General features: G+C 40.4%; 1 protein-coding gene across 8 annotated transcripts in view; it reads right to left on the bottom strand.

Moving 5' to 3' along the window:
* Positions 1 to 27,112, bottom strand: part of EPB41L4B (erythrocyte membrane protein band 4.1 like 4B) — a 246,854-nt gene that overhangs the window by 14,163 nt on the left and 205,579 nt on the right. For 7 of the 8 annotated variants that reach the window (XM_073332653.1, XM_073332656.1, XM_073332654.1 and 4 more), the window contains 2 exons: positions 23,288 to 23,426; positions 22,725 to 22,802 (listed from right to left, as the gene is read on the bottom strand). In XM_073332653.1, the coding sequence (XP_073188754.1) occupies positions 22,725 to 22,802; positions 23,288 to 23,426 (217 nt within the window). Of the gene's footprint in view, positions 1 to 4,975; positions 5,178 to 22,724; positions 22,803 to 23,287; positions 23,427 to 27,112 lie in introns of those variants that run through there. The other variant, XM_073332659.1, reaches the window with a different exon arrangement.

The raw sequence follows: 27,112 nt of genomic DNA, 5'->3' as shown, positions 1-27,112 counted from the left end.
GTTTGTAAACGTGCCATTCAAAATTCATATCCAGCTGTGGCCCAACATTCACACAAGGACAAAAATGCTCAGGTGTGTAAACACCTGTTTAACTGAATGTGGATGACTAGAAATAATCACGTAGCTGTATTTGAAAAGTCACTGCACTAGAAAACAATTCTCTAAGCCATGAAGATACCTGTGTAGAGATAGCAAGAGGAACATTTCAGACTTTTCATAAATATTGATGTATCTACATTCCATCAGTAAACTTGATTTTGAGTTACTATGTGCACTTACTGACACTCATTACAATACAATATACAAATTGTATTGCTAAGTGAGTCTGTTATGTTATACTGATATCTAAATCTGCCAGTATAACATGAATGATTCTGAAGTGGCTGTGTCTTTTTGAGACAACAAACCCAGAAGTCAATCTTGTCATTCTAGATTTATGAAGTGTTTACATTTCAGTGTTTGCGAATAAGATACAGAGCACTGTATTATAACACAGTACTGTAGCCAAAATCAAAGTATTATACAAATCTAAAATCAGTCACTCATATCTGACTTTAGTTTGATATGCAGCAACCCAAATCTCTCTAATTTTCTGGATTGGTCTCATTAGGAGAACAAAGTTTAGTTACTGAAAATGAAGGTGAAGAATGATGCAAATGTTATTATCATGATAAATGAAGTGCGGGGGTGGGCGGGGGGAAGGGGAGCTCCCTTTTATGGACACCCAGCCAGCCAGCAACTATAAAATTCCTGTTAGTAGCTGTTTTCTAATTGCTCTACCTGTAGAGGGTTAAAAAGTCTCACTGCGATGTATAGGTAAAAGGAAGTGAGTGGGCACCTGGCCAAAAGAGCCAATGGGAAGGCTAGAACTTTTTAAAATTGAAACAAGACTCCCCTTTTGTCTGTCTGTTGTTGTTCTCCCGGGGAGAGGTGGACAGGGCAGAGGCATACTGTAAGAAGCTTGGGGCCAGGTATGAAACAATCCTCAATATCATACCTAGAAACTACTCATTTAAAACCCTAGATATTTAAGTAGATCAGGAAATGTCTAGGGAGATGTGATTGGGTTTATTCCTTTTATTTTGTTATGGGTTTGTTGCTTCCTCTGTGCTAACTCGAGGTGCTTTTGTTTTTCTTGTAACCTTTAAACTGGACCTCAAGAAAGCTATTCTTGGTACTTAATCTTTGTAGTTGCTTTTTTAAAATCTAGCAATAGCTTGAGTTCCCAGATGTATTTTCTTTCTTTTTTTTATTAATAAAATTTAAGAACACAATTGGATTTTTGTGTCTTAAGAGGTTTGTGCACGTTTAATTAGCTGGTGGCAACAGCTGATTTCCTTCTTTTTCTTTCTCCGCTCTTCCCTGGAGGTGGGGGTATGTGTGAAAGGGCTTGAGGGTACCCCACCGTAAGGAATTCCCAAGTGCGCCTTCCTGGCCTCTCAAAAGGGTTCTGCACTAGGGTGGTGGTAGCACTTACCAATCCAAGGTCAGAGAAAAGCTGTAACCTTGGGAGTTTAATACAAGCCTGGAGCGGCCAGCATTAATTTTTAGAATCCTTGTGGGCCCCCACCTTCTGTACTCAAAGTGCCAGAGTGGGGAATTAGCCTTGACAGTTATTCAAGAGCCTATTGAGAGTATTGACCAGAAGCACATTAAAAAAGTTGGTCTTGATTACACACTGAGATACATAGTGATGTGGAAAAAAGAATCTTCTAAAGTCAGCCACTAAATCTGTACATGTCAGAGGCCCAAATTTTGTGTCAATACACATCTAAGGTCAGTTCATCTGATTTAATTTCAAACCCAATTTTCCCTTTTCCGGAGTTGTGTTTATTTAATCTGAGGACAGAGAATTCCAGACAAACAAAATTAAAAGATTTTGTAGGTCCCCAGGACACCACTTCCAGCCATCAGTCAGGTTTAACTCAACTCAGAACAACTAAGGCACATGAGAAAAACTCATACCCATGCAGCACTTAGGAGACAGAAAGCGAAGCCATTCTGCCCACTCTGCCACAGTCCAATCCTTTTGTCTCCCTCATTTCTTTTTCTTCTGAGGAGTTTTACATGAGTAGCAACATATACCTGTTCACGCAGACTGTGCCCTGCCAGGAATACAGCTGAGAATTCTCCCGCAGTTGGTGTAGAAGGAGGGAGCTCATGCTGTCTTGTTTGGAATGGTTGGAGGTTGCAATGGCTGAAGCTGGTTTGGTTGTTCTGGTCTGTGAAACAGGCAGGGTGCCTCGAATAGCCTGATTACAAAAATGATACTGATACAGGCAATGATACTGATCTCTTCTGTAAAGTGCTTTGAGATCTATTGATGAAAAGAGCTACAGTAGAATCTCAGAGTCACGAACACCTCAGGAATGGAGGTTGTTTGTAACTCTGAAATGTTCATAACTCTGAAAAAAAACATTATGGATGTTCTTTCAAAAGTTTGCAACTGAACATTGACTTAAGCCAGCTTTGAAACTTTAAGATGCAGAAGAAAAACGCTGCTCTTTATTTTTTTAGCAATTTACATTTAACACTGTACTGTACTGTATTTGCTTTTTTTGTGGGAGGTCTCTGCTTCTGCCTGATTTTGTACTTATGGTTTCAAATGTGGTGTGTGATTGACTGGTCAGTTAGTAACTCTGGTATTCATAATTCTGAGGTTCTACTGTATATAAAAGCTCGTTATTTCCTAGAGCCTCTTTTTATATCCTGGTGCAGTTAAACTGTTGAAATATAATATTTAACATTGGGAATACTAGTGAAGGAATTGGCTAACTAAGGTAGAACTGCATTCAGACCTCTCAACCACACATTTTGCCTAGGAGCCCATGTGGATCCTCTCATTCTGCATTTCCAACAAGCCTGGAAGCGTGCTGTAGACAGCAGCAATCAGCAGTGGTGGCCAACTGGTGGGAATAAACAAAGGAGGAAACCCTTGAATATGGCCTGCTCCCAGAGGAAGGAGCTGCTAAGGGATGCTGTCTGGATAGGAAGAAGAGTTGGAGCCAAGGTAAGTTACATGGAGCTATTTCCATTTTCCCCAGTGAGCCCATTGCTGAAGGTGTCAGGTAGCTTCCTGACTTTTCCTCAGAGCCATGTTATGGATTGAGAATGAGGCAGGAAGGAGAAAAAAGGCTGATGGATTTTGTTGCCCCCCCAATAAGTGACATTATAATGGCTTTGAATGATAAAACCTGTTCTTCAGGATGTTTTCTCACTGTGAGAGACCAACCTGTTTTGCAAGTTGGTTAAAAATAGTGTTAATCATTAAATGTCAAGTTAAAATGGCTTTGATTGCATGATGTGCCACAAAACACAGGTATTCCACATTTTGGCCATTGTCTCGTGTTCTGATGGCTTTTCTCATATACTGGCATTTTTGGAATGTGAGAGGTATGACTGCATTACCATGGCAAAAGTACCTTGGACAAACATGTAGTCCTCATCTAGAATATTTAGTTTGTTGAGTCAATAATTTGCTAGATTTTAGCAAACTCTTACTAAATGAGACAACGAGCCTAAATAAAGCGAACCAACACGTTCTGAACAGAAGTTCGTTGTCTGGTAAACTTCAAGGGGATTAATCTGAAAATCTGCTATACAGCAGAATAACATCATTGCTTTTGAAGAAAAATAAGCAGAATTTTGATTCTCTGTGGATAATCTTTCCTAGAAGTGTGAGCACGTTCCTGCTAGCATGGAAGCGGTTTACTGTATCCTAGCTGTATCTTGTCAAAAAATGCTTTGGAGGCATCTCTGCCAGAGCTGCAAAGAATTATCAGTGTTATTTTGCCTTTTGTTTGCATTGCAAGGGGAAGAGAAAAGAATAAACAAAGGGTGAGTAAAAGAAAAGAGAGAAGAGGGAAGTGTCATTCTTTGCTGATCTTCGCCTTTTCTTCAAGTTTATGTAAAAAAGTCTTTTTGAATGTAATTTAAACTCGGGATAAAAGGAATTGTGCATCTGAAATTAACTATAACTATTTCCAGCAGATGGGACAATCACAAGCATCTTGGCCATTTGAAAATTACCACTCTCAGGCACGCTGATCCTTTTTTCTTCTGCTCTTCTGTATTTAAGAGGAGAGAAGGTAAACTGACAGCACAGTATATCCACTGCCTTGGCATCAATTTCTTTTCCCTGTACAGAGGTTTGGAAACATTTAGTGTTCTGTCTTGTGAGTGCACACTTGCTGTTCTTCACTTGAGTTCACTTGCACCCAGCACTTTATGGTTCAAGGCCCTTGTAATACCTTCGGAAAAACATGTATTCCCAGTTGGTTTGAAATATGACCATTTATTTATACTGAGCCAGATGGGTCTCCAGAGGTAAGCAGAGGTTGTAGCTCTGACATATCAGCAGCTTCCTGTGCATTGTAGCGTAAGCAAAACTTCCACTACATGAGATGCTTTCACAGATACAGGTCTCTATGTGCACAGTGGCCAGAGGAGTATTTTGCAAAGCTCTATTTCAGAAACACATGGACTAGTCAACTTTGAACTTATGTAACTTCAGATCTATGGTGAAAAGGGGCCATACACCACACAGGGTAGAGAGGTCTGTTTGTATTCAGCCCAGCCAGAAGGGATCAGGGACCCAAGTTACCAGTTTACATGCTGTTTAGTATACCTTAGTACTGATTGACCTGAGGTATGACTTCATGAAGGTGGTTTATGTACCTATTGTACTAATTGACTGGCAGTACCTCCTTCCAAGACCAATGATCAGATCCTCCTCCTCTCTGGGTCTTTGCAGCTTTTTTACTGAAATTCTTCATCTGGTGCCATACAACTCCAGTGGGGGAAGCTATCTGGTGTGCTAGGAAATGCAAAGACAAACATGTAATGTCAATCATAGTGCAATACAGCATCTGTAGATTTTTAAAAAAATGAAAATAGCTCATCAGACACCAATACTCACTCAGGCAAAGTCCAAACCCAATTCATCCCCTTCAGTAAAGCTGTGGCAGGTGTGTGCTTCAGTTCAGTGCATGAACACAAATGAAAAAAATAGTCCAATAAATTTGTAACATGACAGACACAGAATTACTGTATTAGTGAAACTACATATTATTGTTGAACCCAACCTTGAAAAAAGCTGTGTGGATCGAATAGCCTTATGAAGAACACCACTGCACCATAGACAATTTTCTAGTCAAAGAATTCCAGATCCATTATGCCTGTTTAAACAATACAATGTGTCAGTATCAGTGGAAGGATTAAATTCATAATTCATAAATTCATACAAACTGTGAAAATTTTGAAAATGTACCTTTCATATCGTATTATGTGACAAAATGTGAAACTTCCGCAGCTGCTTTAGCTTCTGCTTAAGCTGGTGAACTCCCAGGTAACAGAAACACATTTTGTTGAATATTTCCATGTGTACTGTTGTCTTATCTGTGAAGGTAACAACTCCTTGTCTGATCTGCACACTTCCCTTTACTCACCTCCTGTGTGATCAGACAGTAGCTTGAGGCCAAAGAAAGAGATTAATTAACTGGCACTTAAATAACATTCAGCATTTTGAAACAACAGTCATTTTGAAAATCAGTGCCAGTAAATTTGATTCTTTAATTCCCCTGGTTGTCTTATATCATCCTCTATTTTTCATCCAATTTTGATAATTGTTTGCCAAATTTCTTGCATGTGCATACTCCCCTTATGTGCTGTCCTCGTGAAGTCCATTACCTTTAGAATTTCATTTATGTACCTTCCTTCATCAAACACAGCAAGACACATATATTCAGCTTGCTTAGCACAATCATCATAGGAAGAGGTCATGAGCCCCTTGGTGGTGCAAAGATGATGTAATGCTGGCTTAAACAGCCAGCAAAGGATTCCTCCAATTTGGTGGAATTCCCAGGTAGTGTCACTTCCTCTGTGCCACCTTCCCTGACATGGAGGCATAGTCAGAAGCAGAGAGCACGGTTGGGGTGCTGCTCCCTCTGCTGTGTTCCTGCAACCTCTGACTGTCAGACCATCTGCTGGGGGCCACTGCAGCGAGGTGAAAGTTGTAACTCAATCACAGTTAGGTTTTGTGGCCATGGTCCTCAATGCAGCAACAATATTCCATAGTTCCAGTTCCAGCATGGTTTGCAGGGGCTAATATACAACCCACCTACATTTACAAGCAGATCACCTCACAATCCCCTAGGCACAATGGTTAATAGAAATAGACGCAATACAAAGGCTGGACCTGGAGATGTTTGCTGTCCTGCCCTCCCCGATGGATATAATCTTGTTGGTGCTAGGGCCATTTTTGTGCGTCTCCTGGAGGTGGAACGTTCTGCTGTTCTTTGTCATGACGACTGTAAGTGTTGGTTGGATGTAGAGTAGTTTCGGGGTGGAGCAATGCTAATGCTGCTTCTAACAGTGCCTACTGTAGAGAGTGACAGGAATGCAAGGCAACCAGTCTGCACACAGAGTATCGAAAGAAAAGACGGTCCTCTCTCAGTTTCACCTTTTAACTTTGCCATGAGGCTGCACTGGTGACGAGATTTAGCTCTTCAAAGAGCACTGAGAGGGAACAATGCAGCCGCTATACACACGACATTCTCCATACTTTGATGGCCTTCAGTGCTCTTCTGGAGGAAGTTGTGAACGTGAACAAGCTTAAGAGAAACACTACAACATGTGCTGAGGTTATCCTGAACTACAGCTCCTCGGAGACAACAGAGCAAGACATGATGTCACTAAAACCACAGCTGCATTCGCTTGGACTTTGTTTTGAGGCAGAAAAGAGTGTTTTGCCTAGACTGGATCCTAATAAGTAGGTTGCATCACTAGGATACCATTGGTAATCCAAGTTAACTTCTTTCTGCCATTACCAGTCACCTCAACAGCATTAGAAAATTAGTTTTTGGATTGTGCACAGCAAAGAAAAATAAACATCAAGAAACATACCCCTGCAGAACAACAGACAGAAGTTGTTGTCATAGAAGTTCTGGAGCTACCAGAAAGCAGCCAGATGGGTGATGTGAAGAGAAAGTAAAAGAATAAGGTGATTCATACCACAATGAGAAAGCCTCAAGTAAAGCATAAGTCATACAATCATGTCTTTCCAGTGAGCAGATTGTATGAGTGTTGGAGTGCTAGAAGATAATTGAAGCATATGGAGCGGTTGCCCACTATACAAATCATTCTTTACACCCACAGAGCTTGTTGATGGTCCACCATCCAACAACTGTTCACTTCTCATGCTTGGTAACTAAGAGCCTAAGCATCAATGCGAACAGCCTAAATCCGCCAACCTGATGATATTTTTAGAAAGACAGATCGATTATGCATTCTGTACAAAAAAGTGTTTCCTCTTATCAGATTCAAAAGCACCATGGTCATGCTGTTCTACTAAACAGTTACTGCAGATCGATGCCAGCATTGTACCATATGACCCTTGTCCAGTGCAAACAAACATGTTATCTGTGTGCCAAACCTGATTTCTGCCAACACAAAAGCAAAAGTCCTGAAATTCCTGAGATTTCCAGACAACCCTCCAAACTTGGCTTCACTGACTGCTAATGTCAGGATAATAATAAGTAATTTGAATCAAACTGTTCTCTTATTTTGCAGGTATCTCATGATTTATTGTGGCCATTATAATCCCCAATGATTTTCACAAGACCATGTTCTGAATGCAAAAACATTGCACAGAATGGCTTAAAGTCCCAGTGGCTGCAGGAAGCTGTTAAAATTACAGGCTGGTGCAATCAACGCTTATGAGCCTTGATCCAGTAAAGCACGTAAGCATGTGCTTAACTTTAAACCTGTGATTAGTGCCATTGACCTCAATGGGACTATTCAAAGGTTTAAAGTTAAGCACATGCTTGGATAATAAACTTGGAAATATTGAAGTAGAATAAAAAATCTTGGATAGTTTCACCGCACTGTATTCTGCAGCTCTGGTTACAGTGAACGTTTGCGGAGAGTGAAGTTTTTCTGCGAAAAATATGAAATTCATGATAATAGGCTTCCATTTTTCGACTTGCAATGCAAGATCAATTAAAACTGAAACGAGATCATTGTCACTTCAGATGTGATGGGCACAATAGCTATTTTATTTATTTTTACATGTTCAGATTTAATCTGGTGTTTACTAAATTGTTTGCAATAGCTATTACAGCAAAGAAACTATTTACTAATAACTAATATGGCTGCTAAGTATTAAAACTGCCTGACACCAGGTGTTGAAAACCCATCTGTATTACAGGTATCAGTCAGTAAAATTCCAGGGCACAAGTTCAAACACATAACAGTTCATGATTCTAGTGTTTATAAATTCAAACACTTGCATGTTAATACCTCGACAGATTAGGTCCACTTTATTCATCAGATGGTTCTGCTTTTGGTGAGTCTTTCATGAAAACAATCCAGTAACACAGAAAAATATATAGTTGTTCATTTTCCATTGGGTTGTTTCCACCTCTTCTTGAACAGATTGAGGCCTTTCCTGGAAAGCCAGTCTCACAAATTAAGAAACAGTGGTCTAGCACATTTCACAGCTAGGGAGATTATTTAGCAGAAGGAGAATCCCAATTGTTTGGGTCTATTAGCATGTAGCTGATTCTTGTCCATCCTCAGTTACATAAAGAATTTCTCCTTTGAAGGAATTGAGGGAAAAGCATAAAAAAAATGTTCTACTCGGCATAGTAAAGAAAATAGCTTGTTTGCCTGGGGCTGCTTTTTTCATTCAAGCAGAGGCTTGCTTCTCTGTGGTTTGTATAAGGGGCAAAAAGATCCATGTGATGCATTATTAAAGAGAGTTCTCTGAAAGAAGCTGAAAAGGATTGTTACGCTTTCCTGTAAAATGAATGGGAACTGGGAAGCTCTTATTTGAAATGACAAATTCTGGTGCTTGAAAATGTATTTGCCAAAGAATGGTAATCCTTCTTTTAATACCTGGAGAGTCTATTGGGACCAGACCCAGTTTTCAGTACAAAAAGAATTCATATTATGGGCCAGATCTTGGGCCCCAATAAAATATGCTTGTTCTGCTCCAGCAGTACAAGGGAAGCTTGCAGCTGCCCTCAGTAAGAAACTTGGCATTCCCTGAGTGGCAAGTAGCCGGCCTAGCTTGCTCTATACCACCATGAAATTCAGTGCATTTTTTATCAGGTCCAATGTAAACACTGACCAGTAAACTTGATGATGTCATGTTTCAGAGTAGCAGCCGTGTTAGTCTGTATTCACAAAAAGAAAAGGAGTACTTGTGGCACCTTAGAGACTAACCAATTTATTTGAGCGTAAGCTTTCATGAGCTACAGTTCACTTCATTGGATGCATTCAGTGCAGCTCACGAAAGCACATGCTCAAATAAATTGGTTAGTCTCTAAGGTGCCACAAGTCCTCCTGTTCTTTTTGATGATGTTAGCTCATCTACTGTCATGGTGACTTCTAGGCTCTTCTCTTTAGGATTCAGTAAAACTTTTAATTTCTGCTGTGACAAGGTCTATGGTACCCCAAGCTGCAGCCAGGATTTACAGCACCTGGAACAAGCTGTAGCAGCAGTAGGAATACACAGAGCTACAACTATGAACCTACTGTCTCCATACAAACACATGAAGTCTACACAGAGTAATTTCTTAAAGAAACCTATACATCCTGTCTGTTATTGTTGCTATACTACTTTACCTTGAGATCTTACTCAACAAAGCCTGAAGAAACTTGGTTCCCATATATATTATAATCTCCCTTTCTCAAAAGTGACTACTCTAAAACCAAAACGGAAAATATGGGCCAAATATTTTACTCACTTATGTACTATTATTGGTGGTAACTATAGTAGACTGTGACAACATCCACTGTGTGGATGAACTATCCAAACACGGGGCACACACTGCCTGCCCTCAAGAGCATAAGAGCAAAAGATGGAAGAAAAGAGTGCAACATACAAGGCAACATGCTCAGGGTAATTATGTGCGCTTGGTTTATTAGTTGTATTAATTTTTAAAATTAAATTCATTACTGTCCCCTCACCATCTATCTTCCACCCATCAACTCCTTGACTTCACCCTCAGCTTCAATTTCATTATCCTTATGTCCCTCTCTTCCATCATTTTACCTCTTCCCTTCATGCAAATGAGATGTTAAATAAATCTTATAATTAAGTCAATATCATTTCCTTTTCCCTGTTAAAAAAATATTAGAGCAAATCAAATATCTGATTTTGCCTGTGCATGTGTCTCTCCTGTTGCAAATGACAGTGAAAAGAGGATGTCTAATCAATAGGCAACCTGACAAAGACCAAGTAACCTGTTACTTATGTACCATGCTGGCAATGAGGGTCTTTGTCCCCCTCTACATCTGGTCCACATCTGAGGGTAAGACCCTACTGCAGCTGTCTGCTAACAGTTACTCCTTTAACTCAAGTACTAGAGATTCATATGTTTTGCACTGAAGGTTCAAATCACATTGATGATCCAAGTGAGGGGTCAATTATACTTGAATACTATAATAATTTATTCACAAGGAAAAATAAAGTTGACTAATATTTGCTGTTTTTACAGGTTTTACATGTTGTGTGACTCAACCAATCAAGAGCCAGACTTCAAAGCAAATGTTTCAAATTTCTGGTTGAGCTAGGAAGCATTCAATTGAAATTCCATCCAAAAGCCCGGCAGTCAGCATCCCACTTGCCATGACTCTTGAAAACTGTGATTTAGAACTGCATATGTATCAATTCATTGGTGTGTTGGAAAGAAAACAGATACACAATAGTTACTCTTTGGAGTCTAAATACAATTGTCACTATTACAGTAAGGAAGAGAGAGATTATGAACATTACAACTGCTGAGACAAAGGGAATTGTGTACATATCAAACTAAATAAAAGGTGGTTAATAGGCCTTTATCAAAAGAATTTGAAATGCCTCATGTGATAGCACGACTACGATACTTGGCTCACTTAGTGTCAGCCAACACAAAAAATAAACCTAGCCTTGCATAGGCTTCTGCAGTACGGAAAATAAATCTTTGTCTATTGACTGGTGCATTTAATAGTAAAGAAAGAAGGAGACTGAGACAGGGGATAGCCAGTACATCCAGGTATTGATGCTATGTGTTTAAAAAGTCCCTCCCATCTATTGTTTGCCTTTATTTTTGAATATTTATCTTTTAGGCCAAATCATTAGCTGGTACAGATTGGTGTAGCTGCACAGAAGTCTAAGAAGCCATGCTTATTGACTCCAACACAGGGCTGAACTCTTGTTTATTTGAGGGATGAAGCAGGAACTTTAAAAATGTTTGACACTAAATCAAAATAATATTAGGCAAAACAGCATTTGGTCATGTTTACAAAAGTATTTAGGCGCAACTTTCAATGGGAGTTAGGTGCTAACCCACTTAGATGCTTTTGTCAACCCCCCTGGGCAACTTAAATACTTTAAAAAAATCTGTCCCATTGCCTTGTGTGTTTGTGTTCATTTACTGGAGTTGAGCGCCTTGCCGAATCTGTTTTCCATTTCATCCAAAGAAGAAAACTGCCACAGGCTCTGAATGTTCAATTTTGTAGGTTTTTTGAATTTTGTTTCTTTTTGTCTTTTAAATTAGGGTGGCGCTCAACAGCCCCATCATTTTGATTCTCCTCAGTACTATAAAAATGGTGGCATACCTTGCCACGTCAAAGTCTGGTATCTAAGCTCGCAACTGACCAAAGTATTATATTAATTGCAATAAAGATAAATATAGAGAAATTCATTCACTGCCGTGTATGACTACTAACACCAGATTCTCTGCATTGTCTGCATCGCTGACTTTCCCGCTAGCCTTAACATTGACAAAGAGTCTCCCAAAAGGTACACTGATGGGAGAAGTGCCAAAAAAAGATGCAAACTGAGCAATTGGCTTCATCTTGATCTTTTTCTTTCTGTCAGAATGCAGTTTCAATTAGTTCAAAAACACAGAGATGTTACATTATCCATAGCTGATTTCTGGAGCGTAGTAACATGTCCTTATTGTCCATTCAGGAAATGGGAAAATAAACATAGAATATCAAGGTTGGAAGGGACCTCAGGAGGTTATCTAGTCCAACCCCCTGCTCAAAGCAGGACCAATCCTCAATTTTTGCCCCAGATACCTAAATGGGCCCCTCAAGGATTGAACTCACAGCCCTGGGTTTAGCAGGCCAATGCTCAAACCACTGAGCTATCCCTCCTCCCTTTTGTTGATCCAATGCATATAAGGTTGCTTAAAGAAGGGAACTATAGATAAAACAGAAGTAAATCAAAACATTTTAAATTGTGTACTGCCCCTACTGTATGTCTTCACACACTACCTCATAATTTTCCGTTATCACTGACTTATGTACTATATATATTCTTATGCCCTGCAAGACATGGCGCCTTCAGCCTAGCACCAAAAAGACTGTCTCTAGCACATTCCACCTCCAGCATGCCAATGCTAAGAGTGAACTAAACATCATAATGAATGACCAGAGGCTGAAGCATGAAGCATACCCAGTTAACTTAGGCATGACCCTCGACTGAACACTGACATACAAAAGCTCCCTGGGCAAGACAGCAGTGAAGATCAAGACAAAGAACACCCTTCTCATCAAATTGGCAGGTTCTTCATGGGGAGTGGATGTGCCAACCCTAAAGACCTCAGCCCTTGCCATCACGTACTCAATAGCAAAGTACTGTGCACCAGTATGGAGTCGGTTGGCATACAATAAACTCGTTGACATGCAACTCAACAATGCGCATCATCACAGGAACTCTCTGACCAACTCATCTTCCATGTCTTCCAGTTCTGAGCCACATTGCCTCCCCTTACATCAGGAGGGAAATTGCAGCTGGCCAGTTGCTTGAGAAGGTATGTGCCAACCATCAATCAGTTCCTCATCACAGACCCTAATGCTTGCCCGCCCACCCGGCTTTGACCTGCCATGTTGGCAGTGGGCCCTTCTTAGCCAGTTCCGGACTGGGCAAGGCCTCTGTGCAGTCAACCAGCACCATTGAGGTCTCTGACGCAATCCAAGCTGCAGCTGCGGTGCAGATTAAACAATGATACACACTGTCAAAGAGTACCCGCTGGTCAAATTCAGCAGCGGGTTCTGAGAGTTCCACTTGGTCACTGAAAATGCTATTGCTTGGCTCAGTGAATATGCAAATGCTAAATAAATAAATGCCCTCCTTTTGTGGATGGGGGGTCAATCCCAACTATCCAAAGTGCAGTAGTCATAGTTTAAATTTACTGGTGATCCTGAAATTCGGATCCAATAGACTGTCTTCGAACCCTGACTGCATTCCAGGATTCCCCAAGTATCGTGAACTTTATTAATTCAACAGGCTTATAGAGACTGGCAACACACCAATAGAAACCTAGTGCTTGAACATGCAGAACTAAATGTTGAAAGGGTATTTTTAAAGTCCTGTGTATAGTGCTTTGTTTGCATGAACTATTAGAGACAGCTATTAGGAAGTGTGAAAGTCAAGTCCCAAAATGCACTCATCAATTATTTTGGTTGCCTAAACACCATGATTGTTTTTATAAGGTGCTGAAGACCATTCTCTAGTCATTAGAATACTTTATCTAGTATAAATGACACCCAGTGATGTGCCTTTGACACATTTGCTTGTTTCAGGGTTATTATTCGAATATGCTCACAATACCCTTGTACTGCATACAGTACTCCCCTTTTTTTTAAAAAAAAAATCCACAGCTAAATTTCTCTCATATTTGATTTTGCCATGCTACATCATGTGGGTTGGAGCACTGAGCTATACCCCTTAGTTAAATTGTGTTCATCTCTGACTGAAGATCAGTCAGCTTAGAAAAGTTCTTCCTTTTTACATCACAATATCAATCTAAAGTATTTCCTTGAGCTCCAGTGGAAGCCGGTTTATCGCCTGTTGCTCTGATTTTTTTGTAGTAAGGTTATTTGCTTTAGCAAGGACCCTTTTTGTCATTCATTAGATTAATATGGACTTAAAGAGCACGATTTTGAAATGGGGCACAAATGTGTTTGTAAAATGTGCATACAGCTGTGTGCTCTTATTTGCACATATAATTACTATGTTTCCACAAACTGAGTATTTGTGCATACAAATGAGTTATGCTTTTAATTGGCCAGTGGATGTATAAATTCCCAATTTGTATGTGCAGTCATGTAATTGTATCTTGAAGTTAAGGATTTGCATTTTTGTATTTCTTCCTTTGAAGATGGGTGTTCTTACTTATTTCTTCCAATACATCTTATATCATGGAACATCCTCTTAGGAAGATGTTCAAGATAGAAAGTTTCTGGTTCTAGATTATATTACGAAGCTTCTCTAAGAATTTATTTATCTTCAGTTTTTAGTTCACCATAAAGTGTCTCCGACTAAGGCATCTTGGAGTCTTTTGGGGCATGTGGAGATGTCTGATATATGTCTTCAGCCAGTTACAGTAGGCATCTACTACCTAATGTATTTATCTAATGCTATTTTTTAACTGCTATCCAGCCAATTTTACTTGGCACTCCATGCCAAAAGGGCTGGCTAATGCAGCTATTAATGCTCAATACGTTTTTGCTTTTTACTGACAAATTGCTTTTCACAGTAATTGCAAGTCTCTTTACAGTGAAAGCAATAATGCTGTCTATTCCTCAGTGTAAAGGGTTACTTGGCTTAATACAACTTTGTACATGAAAATTTAGTCACCAAAACCTACTCACCTAGTCCTTACCAAGATGACAGCTCTTACTGGTAAGTCTGGGGTGGGAAAACGTTTTACTCCCCATTTAAAAAAAAAACTTGCCCTGAGTGACTAAACAACTGGAATTTTGCATAACCCATTTTATTTTTTCAAATTAGGTAAAGTAGTTATGTGACCTTCCCCTTGAAAACGACTGGTCTTTGAACTGGGTCATTAACCAAGTCATCTGTGTGTGCATTCGTTTCAGGTTCCTGTCTCTTGGTGCTGTAATCCATGATATGAGAGTATTATGATATTTCTATTTTGGATAAATTGGAGAATTGAAAATAAGAATCCACAACTGATACGCTGAATTCAAAAGGTCTGACTCAAAGTCACATGAGATATGCGTGGTGGTCTTACATCCTGGTAATGGTCTGAAAGGTTGTCAGAAAAATTCCTTACTCCCCCCAAAATTCCTGCTAGTATCTAACTCAGTGGTGAGGAACCTGCAGCCCATCAGAATAATCCACTGGCAGGCCGCCAGTCAATTTGTTTACATTTGCACTGTTGCCCACAGCTCCCAGGGGTCACGGTCGCTGTTCCCAGCCAATGGGAGCTGCAGGCGGCCACGCAAATGGAAACAAACTGTCTGGCGGCCTGCCAGTGGATTACCCTGACGGGCTGCATGTGGCCCGTGGGCCACAGGCTGCCCACCACTGATCTAAGTGAGCTAAAATAAATTGTGTTGGTTAATCTTGTAAAATCCCATGAGATTTAGGACTGTTATATGACACTTTGACCAGCTGTCCATTTATTGCTGAAGAAGAAACTGCAGTCCAGTCTCAAATCTCTTGGCACCTTCTCTACCTCTCCTTCCAGTCCTTGTTGCTTTTTCTAATTTTTTGTTGTTTTGTTTCTCTGTCTATTGAATCAAGCTAATGAGTAGACTTTACTTACTTCATCCGTTACAGTGATAGTTTTTGAGCTCTGCTTATTTGTTTTTGGCTAATTTACACTTGTTTTTTGAATAGTTTAAATATGGCCTTTCATTAGGGCCTGGCTGTCTGTCATTCCTATCAGCATCTGCAGACTCTGTTAAAGCTACCACTGTTGAACGAATGAGCTGTTTCAGCCATCGTCACGCTTCTTTGAATGTAAGCAGTTGAAACTGCTGAGCATTCATTTTTCCTCAATTTTTCATTAAAAATAAAAAGATTCAAGCAAATTCAAATAGTCAAACAGGCAAGTTTGTAGAGATGCAATCGGGAGTAACTCTCAAGCTATTTCTAACTGTTCCTCCCATGTATTATAACAAGGACCACTATCAGTCTACTCTGTTCTGGGACGTCTAATGTCTTCAAGTTTATTAGGCCTAAATGTTAGGATATAGATATTCAGGCCTGTCTGCAAAGGCCTGTACTTTAAGAATTTAGGGGTATTCTTATCACTTTGCTAGTTCTAGAGGTATAAAAGAAAGAATCAAAATCACTGTCTGCTGGTGTAAGGGCCTTCTCTTACTGTGACAGTTTGAGGCCCTGTTCTTAGGCTAAGGCCTTTGGCTAAGCAGCAGAGGCAGCCATAAGCTAGGAAGCGAACAGTCACATCCTCACATTCCAAACTAGTCACATTGAAATAAGGTGCTATTGGGCTGTCAGGCACTATCAGGACAAGATTGTATTCCTATCACCTCCAGAGAAAGGGAAGTGCCTAGAAAATGTAAAAGGAAACTTAGTTTGATAGCATCCTGTCTGGCAAGAACTCACTTATCAATAGCTGGGATGTGAAATCCTCACTTCTGTATTGTTTTGTCATTATAATTCCCACTTTGCTATTGTTTGTCTGTTTAATCTCTGTCTGGTTCTGTGATTGTTTCTGTCTGCTGTATAATTCATTTTGCTGGGTGTAAACTAATTAAGGTGGTGGGATATAATTGGTTAGCTAATCATGTTATAATATGTTAGGATTGGTTAGTTAAATTTCAGTAGAATGATTGGTTAAGGTATAGCTAAGAATATTACTATATAAATTAGGGGCAAACAGGAAGTAAGTTGGGATTCGAAAATAAGGAAAAAGGAACTTGTATTTAAGCTTGCTGGAAGTTCACCCCAATAAACATCGAATTGTTTGCACCTTCGGACTTCGGGTATTGTTGCTCTCTGTTCATGCGAGAAGGACCAGGGAAGTGGGAGAGTGAAGGAATAAGCTCTCTAACACTAAAGTGAGCATGAACATAACTTAATTTTGGTTACATTCAATTCCCATTCCAATGCTTTACAAGTTAAATGGATCAAATGCTGTGCTCTTTCATATTCTGTGCAAATCCACTACAGTCAAGAGGATTGCATGGGCCCATGACAAGTATTTCTAAAGTTTAAACATTTGTTCCAAAATCACCTTCAATTAAAAATACATTTATGATCATTTTGATCTTTCAAACATATCGATACATACGCTATGACAGGGTCAGGGCAGATGACTACACGAGAGTGATAGAAGGTAGATATATAAACTCATACCACAGTCTTGGTAAATACAAACTAGTGGAAATAATTTCCCACTTTCTACCAATAGGTGGCACATGTGGCACTAGTAATTTCTACATTTGCTACAGTGCATATATGAGCAGGTATAGACTGCATGTATCATGATGACAGTAAAATGCTTTTTTCTATTTATTTTAATGATTTAATCATTGTGAATAGGCTGTGATCCTATCCCATCCTCCAGGTCAGTGTCCACAGGCACTGAGTTAATGTCCATGCGCACCCCTTCATGGAGTCTGGCTTTACTGGTAACACAAAAACAAGATTCATTGATGTACTCCCTTTTGGGCTGCAGAATGCACCTACCACCTTCCAAAGACTTGTACATGGTCTCCTAGTGGGATTAGGAGAATATGCAGTCATCTACCTTGACGATGCGGCCATATTTTTGGATTCCTGGGCAGAACACCTGGAACATCTACAAAAAGTCTTCGAGCGCATAAGGGAGGCAGGACTAACTGTTAAGGCTAAGCAGTGTCAAATAGGCCTCAACAGAGTGACTTACCTTGGACACCAGGTGGGTCAAGGAACTATCAACCCCTTACAGGCCAAAGTGGATGCTATCCAAAAGCGGCCTGTCCCAAAGTCAAAGAAACAGGTCCAATCCTTCTTAGGGTTGGCCGGATATTACAGGCGATTTGTACTGCAATACAGCCAAATCGCCACCCCACTGACAGACCTAACCAAAAAGAAACAGCCCAGTGCCATTCAGTGGACTGAAGAGTGTCAGAAGGCCTTTAACCAGCTTAAGGCGACACTCATGTCTGACCCTGTACTAAGGGCCCCAGACTTTGAGAAGCCATTCCTAGTAACCACAGATGCGTCCGAGCATGGTATGGGAGAAGTTTTAATGCAGGAAGGACCGGATCAAGAATTCCATCCTGTAGTGTTTCTGAGCAAGAAGCTGTCTGAGAGGGAAAGCAACTGGTCAGTCAGTGAAAAAGGATGTTACGCCATTGTCTACGCTCTGGAAAAGCTACGCCCATACGTTTGGGGACAGCGTTTCCACCTGCAAACCGACCATGCTGCGCTACAATGGCTTCATACTGCCAAGGGAAATAACAAAAAACTTATTCGGTGGAGTTTAGCTCCCCAAGATTTTGATTTCCACATACAACACATTTCAGGAGCTTCTAACAAAGTGACTGGTGCACTCTCCCCTGAAAGTTTCCCAGAATCAACTGGTTAAAATCATCCTTGAGATGTGGAAAATATTGTTAGTCTTTATACACTTGGTAGTATATTTAGAGGTGCATGTGTCTTATTAACTCTGTTTTCTCTAGAGCTCCAGGAAGAAATCACAGACAGCGTTTCACCCTATCTGTGATTTGGGGGGCATGTCATAAATATAAAGGGAAGGCTAGCCACCTTTAAATCCCTCCTGGCCAGAGGAAAAAACCCTTTCACCTGTAAAGGGTTAAGAAGCTAAAGACAACTTCGTTAGCACCTGACCAAAATGACCAATGAGGAGACAATATACTTTCAAAGCTGGAGGGGGCGGGGGAAACAAAGAGTCTGTCTGTGTGATGCTTTTGCTGGGACCAGGTCAGGAATGCTCTTCAGAGCTTCTGTTAAGTTAGTAAGTAATCTAGCTACAAATGCATTAGATTTCCTTTTGTTTAAATGGCTGGTAAATAAGCTGTGCTGAACGGAATGTATATTCCTGTTTTTGTGTCTTTTTGTAATTTAAGGTTTGCCTAGAGGAATTCTCTATGTTTTGAATCTGATTACCCTGTAAGGTATTTACCATCCTGATTTTACAGAGGTGATTCTTTTACTTTTTCTTCAATTAAAATTCTTCTTTTAAGAACCTGATTGCTTTTTCATTGTTCTTAAGATCCAAGGGTTTGGGTCTGTGTTCACCTATGCAAATTGGTGAGGATTTTTATCAAGACTTCCCCAGGAAAGGGGGTGTAGGGTTTGGGGAGGATTTGCGGGGGAGGGGGGGAAGACGTTTCCAAGCGGGCTCTTTCCCTGTTATATATTTATTAGATGCTTGGTGGTGGCAGCAAGAAAGTCCAAGGGCAAAAGGTAAAATAGTTTGTACCTTGGGGAAGTTTTAACCTAAGCTGGTAAAAATAAGCTTAGGGGGTTTTTCATGCAGGTCCCCACATCTATACCCTAGAGTTCAGAGTACAGCATAAACCTCAGCATAAGCTCACTTACCAAGCTTGGAAGTTCCTAATATTTCCTTCTGAGACTTATTCTGTCCTATCTCCTTAGTTCACGGTGGGCCCTAAAAGATGCTGGCTCCTCCCCAAGTTCTATCCTGGTGGGAGATTTCTGAATCTATTTGTCAGCATGACTCGGGAATAGTTACCCTGAATATTATCGCAGAGTTTTAGCATCTGCGCCCCAGATGATCCAGAAGAAGAGCCGTGTTACAAATCATACTTATTTAATACACAAATGCAATAGTTCCAGGTTGTGTTTTGATTTCCAGGTCCTGAAAAGCTACAGATATGTAAAAGAGATGGATATGGTAGAAAAGGCACTAGTACTGTAGAACAGTTTTAACAAACCACAATCCAGATACTCCTCGTTTTATATCCTAACTCCTATATTTTTGAAAAATTCACAGTTCTGGGCTGAAGTGTAATGCAGTGTGCCAGCAAGGAATTCTGGGTTGAGTGTGCCTAAGCTACTGGAGAGACCTGGGAACGTTGAGCACAGGACTTGGGCAGCTGGGCCACAGGGTCCCACATCCCACAAGAAATCTGTGCCCTGGGAGTGTGCCTGAGAAGCCAGACTTAGAGACAATGTCTGGATGTTGCTCAGATTTAGGAAGCCTGGAAGCATCTGGGATCTAAAGGTTGGGTCTAATACAGCAGCCGGGTGACTGTCCCACAAGGGGAAGAGCTGTAACAACCTGCTCTGTGACTGAACAGAGGAGGCCAGTCTTCAGTTTCTGGCACACAGCACTGAAAATTAAAACAAACCAAACAAAACCAGATCCTGCCCCCCCCCCAGATATTCCAGTCAGAATTCTGAGATTTCAGTCAGAAAGACTGTGGGTATTTCGAGATTTTGACCTCCCATCCACAGAAGAAAGATATTTGATTCTCTCTCTCTAATTTCTCTCTTCTCCTGGAGGAGGACAAGTTACATAGGAGTTTGGTAAAGACATGCGTGGTATACATTAGTTTTAATAGTATTTAAATTAGCTCTCACTTGGTCCATATTTCCCTGCTTTCAACAGCCTTGCTCTTGTTCTCACAGTCACTTGTCACATGCACTCGTTTCACTGATGTTTGTTCTCTCACCTCTGAGAGCAAAACAAGAACCTGCTGTATTTTGCTAGTGGAGTTCTGTGATGGGCAAAAATAGGCCCCACACTGACAACGAGGGGGTTAATGAGGCAAATAGGCTCCACACTGGCAACAAGAGGGTTAAGGACAGCCTGTGGACCCAGTTAGCCCCACTCTGCTACACCTGCAGCAAATGCTAGGCACGGAGAGGGGAGTTAAAAGGAGCCCTAGCCTAGCTCTGGGCTGACCAGGAAGGAGAGCAGAGCTCTGCTTCTCTTGATGGGAGAGAAGCCTGTTTGCAGCCCAGAGACTGACTAGCTTGCCAGCCAGATAAGCATTGTAGCTAGAAAAATCCTAGGGATTTCTAGCAGTGGGGCAAGGGTTTCTCAGTTGTCTCAGCTCCAGAGCCAGTAGCTGCAACAGGAGCAAGCTTTTTGCTGCTAGCACTGTGACAAGATAGGGTTGAATAATTAGCTAAGCAATGCCTATAAAATGACTGTGGAGCTACCAAGTGACCCCCCAAAGATCCTAAAGAGAGCCACCCAGCCTAGACAAGCAGAATTGAGGGAAGAGCATGGCAGGCTCCCCCACCTTCCCATGACCAGTGTCCACTCCTGAACCCCATTCTAGCAGCTGCAGCCTCCCACATCTCCCCACCCTTGCGGGTACCTGGTCCAATCCCCTCCCACAAACTTGTCCTCATCACCGTAACTACAGTCTCTCTGTCCACCACTGTAGTTCTCAAGTCAGGAGGTAGTATGTCGAGCCCCAGTACCAAAATATCACTTCCAGTGAAGGATACATTGAGAGCACTCCAAGAACAGTAAGCAATACTCACAATAATTCTGATTCTGGGCCACATTTAACTGAATAAATACTAAAGACTTGATATAAACTGAGCTCGGGAGAAGAAACGCGCAGGCTCTCAGAACTTCTCTGGGTCTCCACAGTGAACGTCTGTTCCTTAGGTTTCCTGAAGTAAAGTACTGATTTTTTGAGAACTAGTCTTTTACTGTGGATTTTTTAAGGGCTAGATTGTGACAGGCCTTAATGTGTGTTGCTCAGACTGGGGCATGAATGCACAAACAGCCTTCCCCGCATTTTTCACAGCCATGCTCTGGCCTGTCACAGCTGTAGGTCAAGGGTGGACCAGGACTGCTCTCTGAAGTGAGCCAAAGGGGATGAACAGAGGTGTGGCCTCAGTCCCACATCCGTTCTGCACCTGCTGACTAAGGGGGCCAGCCACAGCAAGGGGAAGTGGGGTGCAGCATGGTGCAGTTCTGTGCAGTACTCCTGCACCCCGGGCTCTTAGTGAAATTTTCTTCATTTTGTGAAACATGAAGGAGAAAACACAGTACCGATGTAAATGTAACACAGGGTGTGGAGCAATTTTTGGCATGTAGCGTACTGTCTTTGAAGTAAACGGCATGTTCACACAATATAATGACATGACAGGATCTAGCTGGTCAATAAACAGTTTGGTGATATCCCATAGCTGAAATGCTTTTTAATAAAAAAAAAAATACATGCCAGACAATGCTGCACCCTCTATTGCTTTTTCTAATATAATCTCTTGGTGACAATAAAGATGACATGACAAAGTGACAAGCAGAACTGCTACATGGTATTTGACCTATTTGTGATGCAATGATTACTTTGGAAAATGCAGCTCAGGATCATAGTGTAATACTTCAGATTATCCATTGGGAGTCTGGGGTGAAATCCTGTTCCCACTGAAAACAATGGGAGCTTAGTTATTGACTTCAGTTGGCCTGGTTTTTAAGCAAAAACATAAATGTGCTTCAGAGTCTATTATTCCAAAGAAGGAAGTTAATGATTAACATGTATTAGGCTGCCTGTTTTCTTTTAAGCCAACGTGCGGTACTTTGAACCAACCAAAAGTGAAAGTATAGTCACAGATATAGGAGTGCTGGCTGATCCTTGAACTCCGCTGTGGGGAGGAAGCGGGGGACGGGATGTGCAGATCACTCCCAAAGATAGATCTAGCTACACATACTTATGGCATCAAAGAGGTTGGTCAAATTGGGGCAGCCCAGTAAAATGAGAGCAAATATCGCCATGATAGAAGGATTTAATTCCAACGCTTCAGCCATGATATTTGACAATGTGCACATTAATGACCTGATATTCAGAAGCACTGAGCTGACTTCAGTGGGTGCTCAGCACTTCTGAAAATCAGACCATAATTTTCTTTGTTTGGATTATTAGACAATGTGCAACAAAAAAACATATTCATTCTGGTTTTCAAATAGTTCTTAAAGACATTTAAACATTCCTAGTTGCAAACTGGAATTATTTACCATAGGTGTGGCTTCTGTGAAATCCATCAAAAGGTCACCTGGCTCCAAAGCAAATGTACTTCCAACATCTGTGGGGCTCTAAAGGCAGAAAAATATCCCACAAGTTGGGTAAACATTTAATATGTGTAATTATAGTTTCAATATATTTAATTAAAGAATAAATTAGCCAAGTAGATTATAAATTACACATACAGTTTTAAAGGTGTTTTGATAGGTGAATCTGGAGAGATGGACAATAAAATTATATATCTTTGAAATCCAAGTAAATATTCATTGAGTACTCATCCAAAGCCCATTGATATTGATGGATGAACTCCCACTGACTTCAATGGACTTTGGATCAGGTACTCAATGTCCTAATTTTTTAGCTGCTGCCAGTATACATTGCATAGTATAAGTATATTGCTACAACAATTTCATATTAAAAACTACTCTCAGCTGTAAAATTATAGTTAATACTATCATCTCATAAGAACATTTAACCATAGCCACTTTCTGTCTTCAGATCTATCATCTCGAATAATTTCTCAGTCTATTTACGTGACCCCGTCTCTGCATCTTACCTTTGCACCAGGTGATATCTGGGTTTGTACTTCTGACATTTGTGGCGTACACGTTTTCTGTGACACGGGAGATGCTGATGAAACGGATGTTGATGCTGCCACTGCCGCTGCCAGTGCCGGAGGAAGGTCGTCTTCATCACTGTGGTCGTTAAAAGTGCATGAAGCTCCATTCATTACAAGGTATAACAGAATTTTGTTTTAACTTGCTTTGGAAGTGCGAGAGGCAGGGGGAAGGAGAAAGAAAGGAAAATCTGGACAGCAGCAGCTACAGTGCTTCTGAATGTAATTGTGTTCACCAGGCCAGGCATAATTTACTATTTTCAAATAAGTTTTCAAATAAATTAGATTCTCTTTAAATTTTAATGATTTCCCAGTAAAAAGTACTGACTAAACATCAACAACGAATGCAAAAACTGAAATGGCATGTAGTTTCCAATCTAACTTGATATTATGTACAAATAATTAATATGATGACTGAAAATGTATTTGATTAAAAACATACATTGGGGACTATTTCACATTACTTTTTCATTTTATAGCTTTCATCTTTGCATTTTGCTATTCTATAGGCTTGCTGTATTGGTAAGAAAATCCTCAAATAGATATACAGGATCAACATCAGCCTTGGTGTAACAGTAACCGTGAAGTTACTGGAGCGGCTTTGGCACGCAGTATGTATGTATTTCCATTTTCAAAATTCCTTAAAGGGCAGTTCTACTCTGAAAAGTAACTGTAAAAATAACATGGCGAAAGGCCATGTTCACTGAGAACTTATGACTCCAGATCAAATTTGCTCCATTTACAGAGAAGCCATTACTTTAAAAAATCAGGCAGTCAAGTTGGGTTATTTCCTTCTCACACTTGGTCACCAGTAAAAGAAATTCTGCAGAGCATATTGTTGCCTCAGTTACCACTGCAGAACCCCACTGATCACAAGTCATTGACTTCAGTGTGGTTTGGGTCAAGTTTTTAGTCCTCAATTATCCATGCACAGATGTAACTGGGGCCATAATTTTTGCCTCCAGGATCTTTACTACTGGTGGTGATGTGTGAAGAAAAAGAAAAACCAAAAAAACCCCCCAAAACTCAGCTTGGCTGTCACAATCCAGTGCAAGTTTGCTTCTTTTTATTTGTAAAGTGAGCAAATGTTAACCAGGCACTTACTGAATTACAGTGCACATGGAACCCTGCAATGCCAGTCTGACAGGCACTTTTCAGAGGCCTGTACTTTGGTTTTGTTTTAATCGAGGACTGTGCACCTATTGTTGCTGTCTATATAATCACTACTAACACAAGTTTCATGACACACTGCCCAACCCTATCTCAGCAAAATTGCTGTGTGGTTTGGTTAATACCAATGCTTTTATAAAATGATTAGACTTTGCCAACTAATGTGGTCTCTTCCACAGGTCATTCTTTTCCATGGAAGAACAATAATTAATCACCCAGAGCAGAATAGCATGTATGACACACTGTTTTCGTGTTTAAAACAAAATATAAAAATGACGGAGTTTATTAAATAGGTATTTTATTAATGCAACAAGCCAGATTTGGGCTCCTGACCTAGTTATTCTCTTTTATAAACATGCAGCTGACATTTTCTCAGTCCTTATTCCCCACACTCAGCAGGGATACTCTGGCTCTATCCCCAGCCTTGCTGGGTAAATCTGTTCCTTCATACTCCTATTTTATGTGGAAGCGGAAATTCTTTTAGAATCTGCCAATTCAGAAAGGCTTCTTAGGTCACATCCAACTAAACTGGGGAATGAATTTATAATCCTGTCTCATATGCACTGTGCTATTGTGTTCTAGCTACAGGTTTGAGCACAAGACTTTTTACCACTCTACTCCTTTCACAGCACTCCTCCTTTCACTTTTTGTACCTGCAATCCAGACACCAGAAGCTAAATCCCATTCCCACTGAACTCAATGGCAAAGATCACATTGACTTCAACCAGAACAGAATTTGGCCCCTGAAGAAATAAATGTAAGGGCTAGCTTGTCAAACACGGGTGCCTTAATTTTGCCCTCAGTATTTGGACATGAAGCCATTGTATATGCAAAACCTACACATGCAAGTACCTAAAGAAAGTTCTGCAGTGGGAGTGTGTTGGCTCCAGAACCCAGAGGTCAATGGATCAGAACCATTGTCTGCTAGTTTGCTTTTCATATGAGGTCAGACTAGATGATCACAGTGATCCCTTCAGACCTTATTATCTATTAATCAAATTGTACTTGCAATTATTTATTTTGAATGGGCTACAAATGAGGATTTTAGTTTTGCTGGTGTGAAAATGTGAAGCTCAGAGACTCTATAATTATATGTGTTATATAAACATTTGTTAAAAATATGTAATTTACTTTTGGTTTTGTAGCCCCTAGCATTTTAATTGCAATCTTCCACTGAGTTGCTGTTTTCTTAAGAGGCCATCATAATGGTGCAAGGCTGGGGAACTGAAAATCTATATTCTGATATTTATACAGTGAAGGTGAGATTTTCAAAAGCTCCAAAATCAAAATGTGCAAATTCTAACCTGAATCTCCATAAATGCGGTATTTTAGCTATACTTTAAAATATTGATTTCTTCCACTTGTGTAATTTTCCTGTTGCTTTCATTTTCTCTTGGGTTACCACTACTATTCCTCAGATCTTCACATTCACCATGTTTCCAATGCATTCTTCTACATTTCAACTGATGCATTCTCGCTCTCGCAAAGACAGCTCCTTCAAACACTTTAATACATGACTGGACTTTCTGTGGGTTGGCTGTGGCTACCATTCCCATAACCATCCCTCTCAATGGCTTCTCATATCGTCTTCATTCTCTGTAACACAACCTCCTCCCCACCCTCATCCATCTCTCTTCTCTCCATTCCCTGTCTCCTTACCCTCCTCTTAGCTACTTCTCTCCATCTGTCTTTGGTTACCATCCTTCTCTACTGCTACTACCATCTCTTGACCCCTGTACTCCCTTTCATTCTCACTACTGTACCCGACACTCTATTTCTTTTCCTCACCCTCAGTCGTTGCTTTTCTCCAATAATCTCAACTCACTGCCAGTTATTATTCTCTTTACCAACTCACCCTATCTTTCTTCATTGAACTACCTTAGGAATTAAGCTTCCTCCATGCCTATGACATTATTATAATGACATTATCCATATCAAAACTACCCACCTCCTTTTAGTATATCACCCGCCATTATAGACTTGCTCTGATTGTCTGATTTGTTAATGATAAATCTCTACTGGCACATGACACCTCCTTGATGATAGAATTGTTATCACATGCCTGACTGAGACCTGGCAACATAAGCACTCACTTTATTCCTCCCTCTGAGGATCCTCAAGTTAGTTTACCTTCTTTCTGAAAAATCCTCCAAATTTGATGAGAAGGTGGGTGACATTGCCTACCCATATTTCAAATTCTTCCCACCCGAATTCACACTAACCTTTCCTTCGTGATCAACTTTCCTCTTTCATTACACTCCACATTCTGAAACTGTCTAATCTAGAAATAATGATGGGCAATTAACTTCTTTTTAAAATCTATTTAACTCTTCTTCAGAAATTCTCTGACTTGATCGAAACAATTGATTATTTTCTCTTCCAAACATCATCATCCCTATAGTTTTCAGTATTCCTATAGACTACTTTGACCCGTTTTTCTCTAGCTTCTTTTTTGTCTTGATTCCTCTGCAGATTTCAAGCTCTCTCACCCACTAGAGAGCTCGACTGAATCAATTCAAAATTTCCCAGTAGTTCTCTGACCCTGCCATCAATGACCACTATGATCAAATTGGACTTTGTGCTGAATAAACATTA

This window comes from Lepidochelys kempii, chromosome 2, assembly GCF_965140265.1.
Source record: "Lepidochelys kempii isolate rLepKem1 chromosome 2, rLepKem1.hap2, whole genome shotgun sequence".
Classification (NCBI taxonomy): domain Eukaryota; kingdom Metazoa; phylum Chordata; order Testudines; family Cheloniidae; genus Lepidochelys; species Lepidochelys kempii.
The sequence above is the reverse complement of the archived record's forward strand: the minus strand, read 5'-3'. Positions and strand labels throughout refer to the sequence as shown.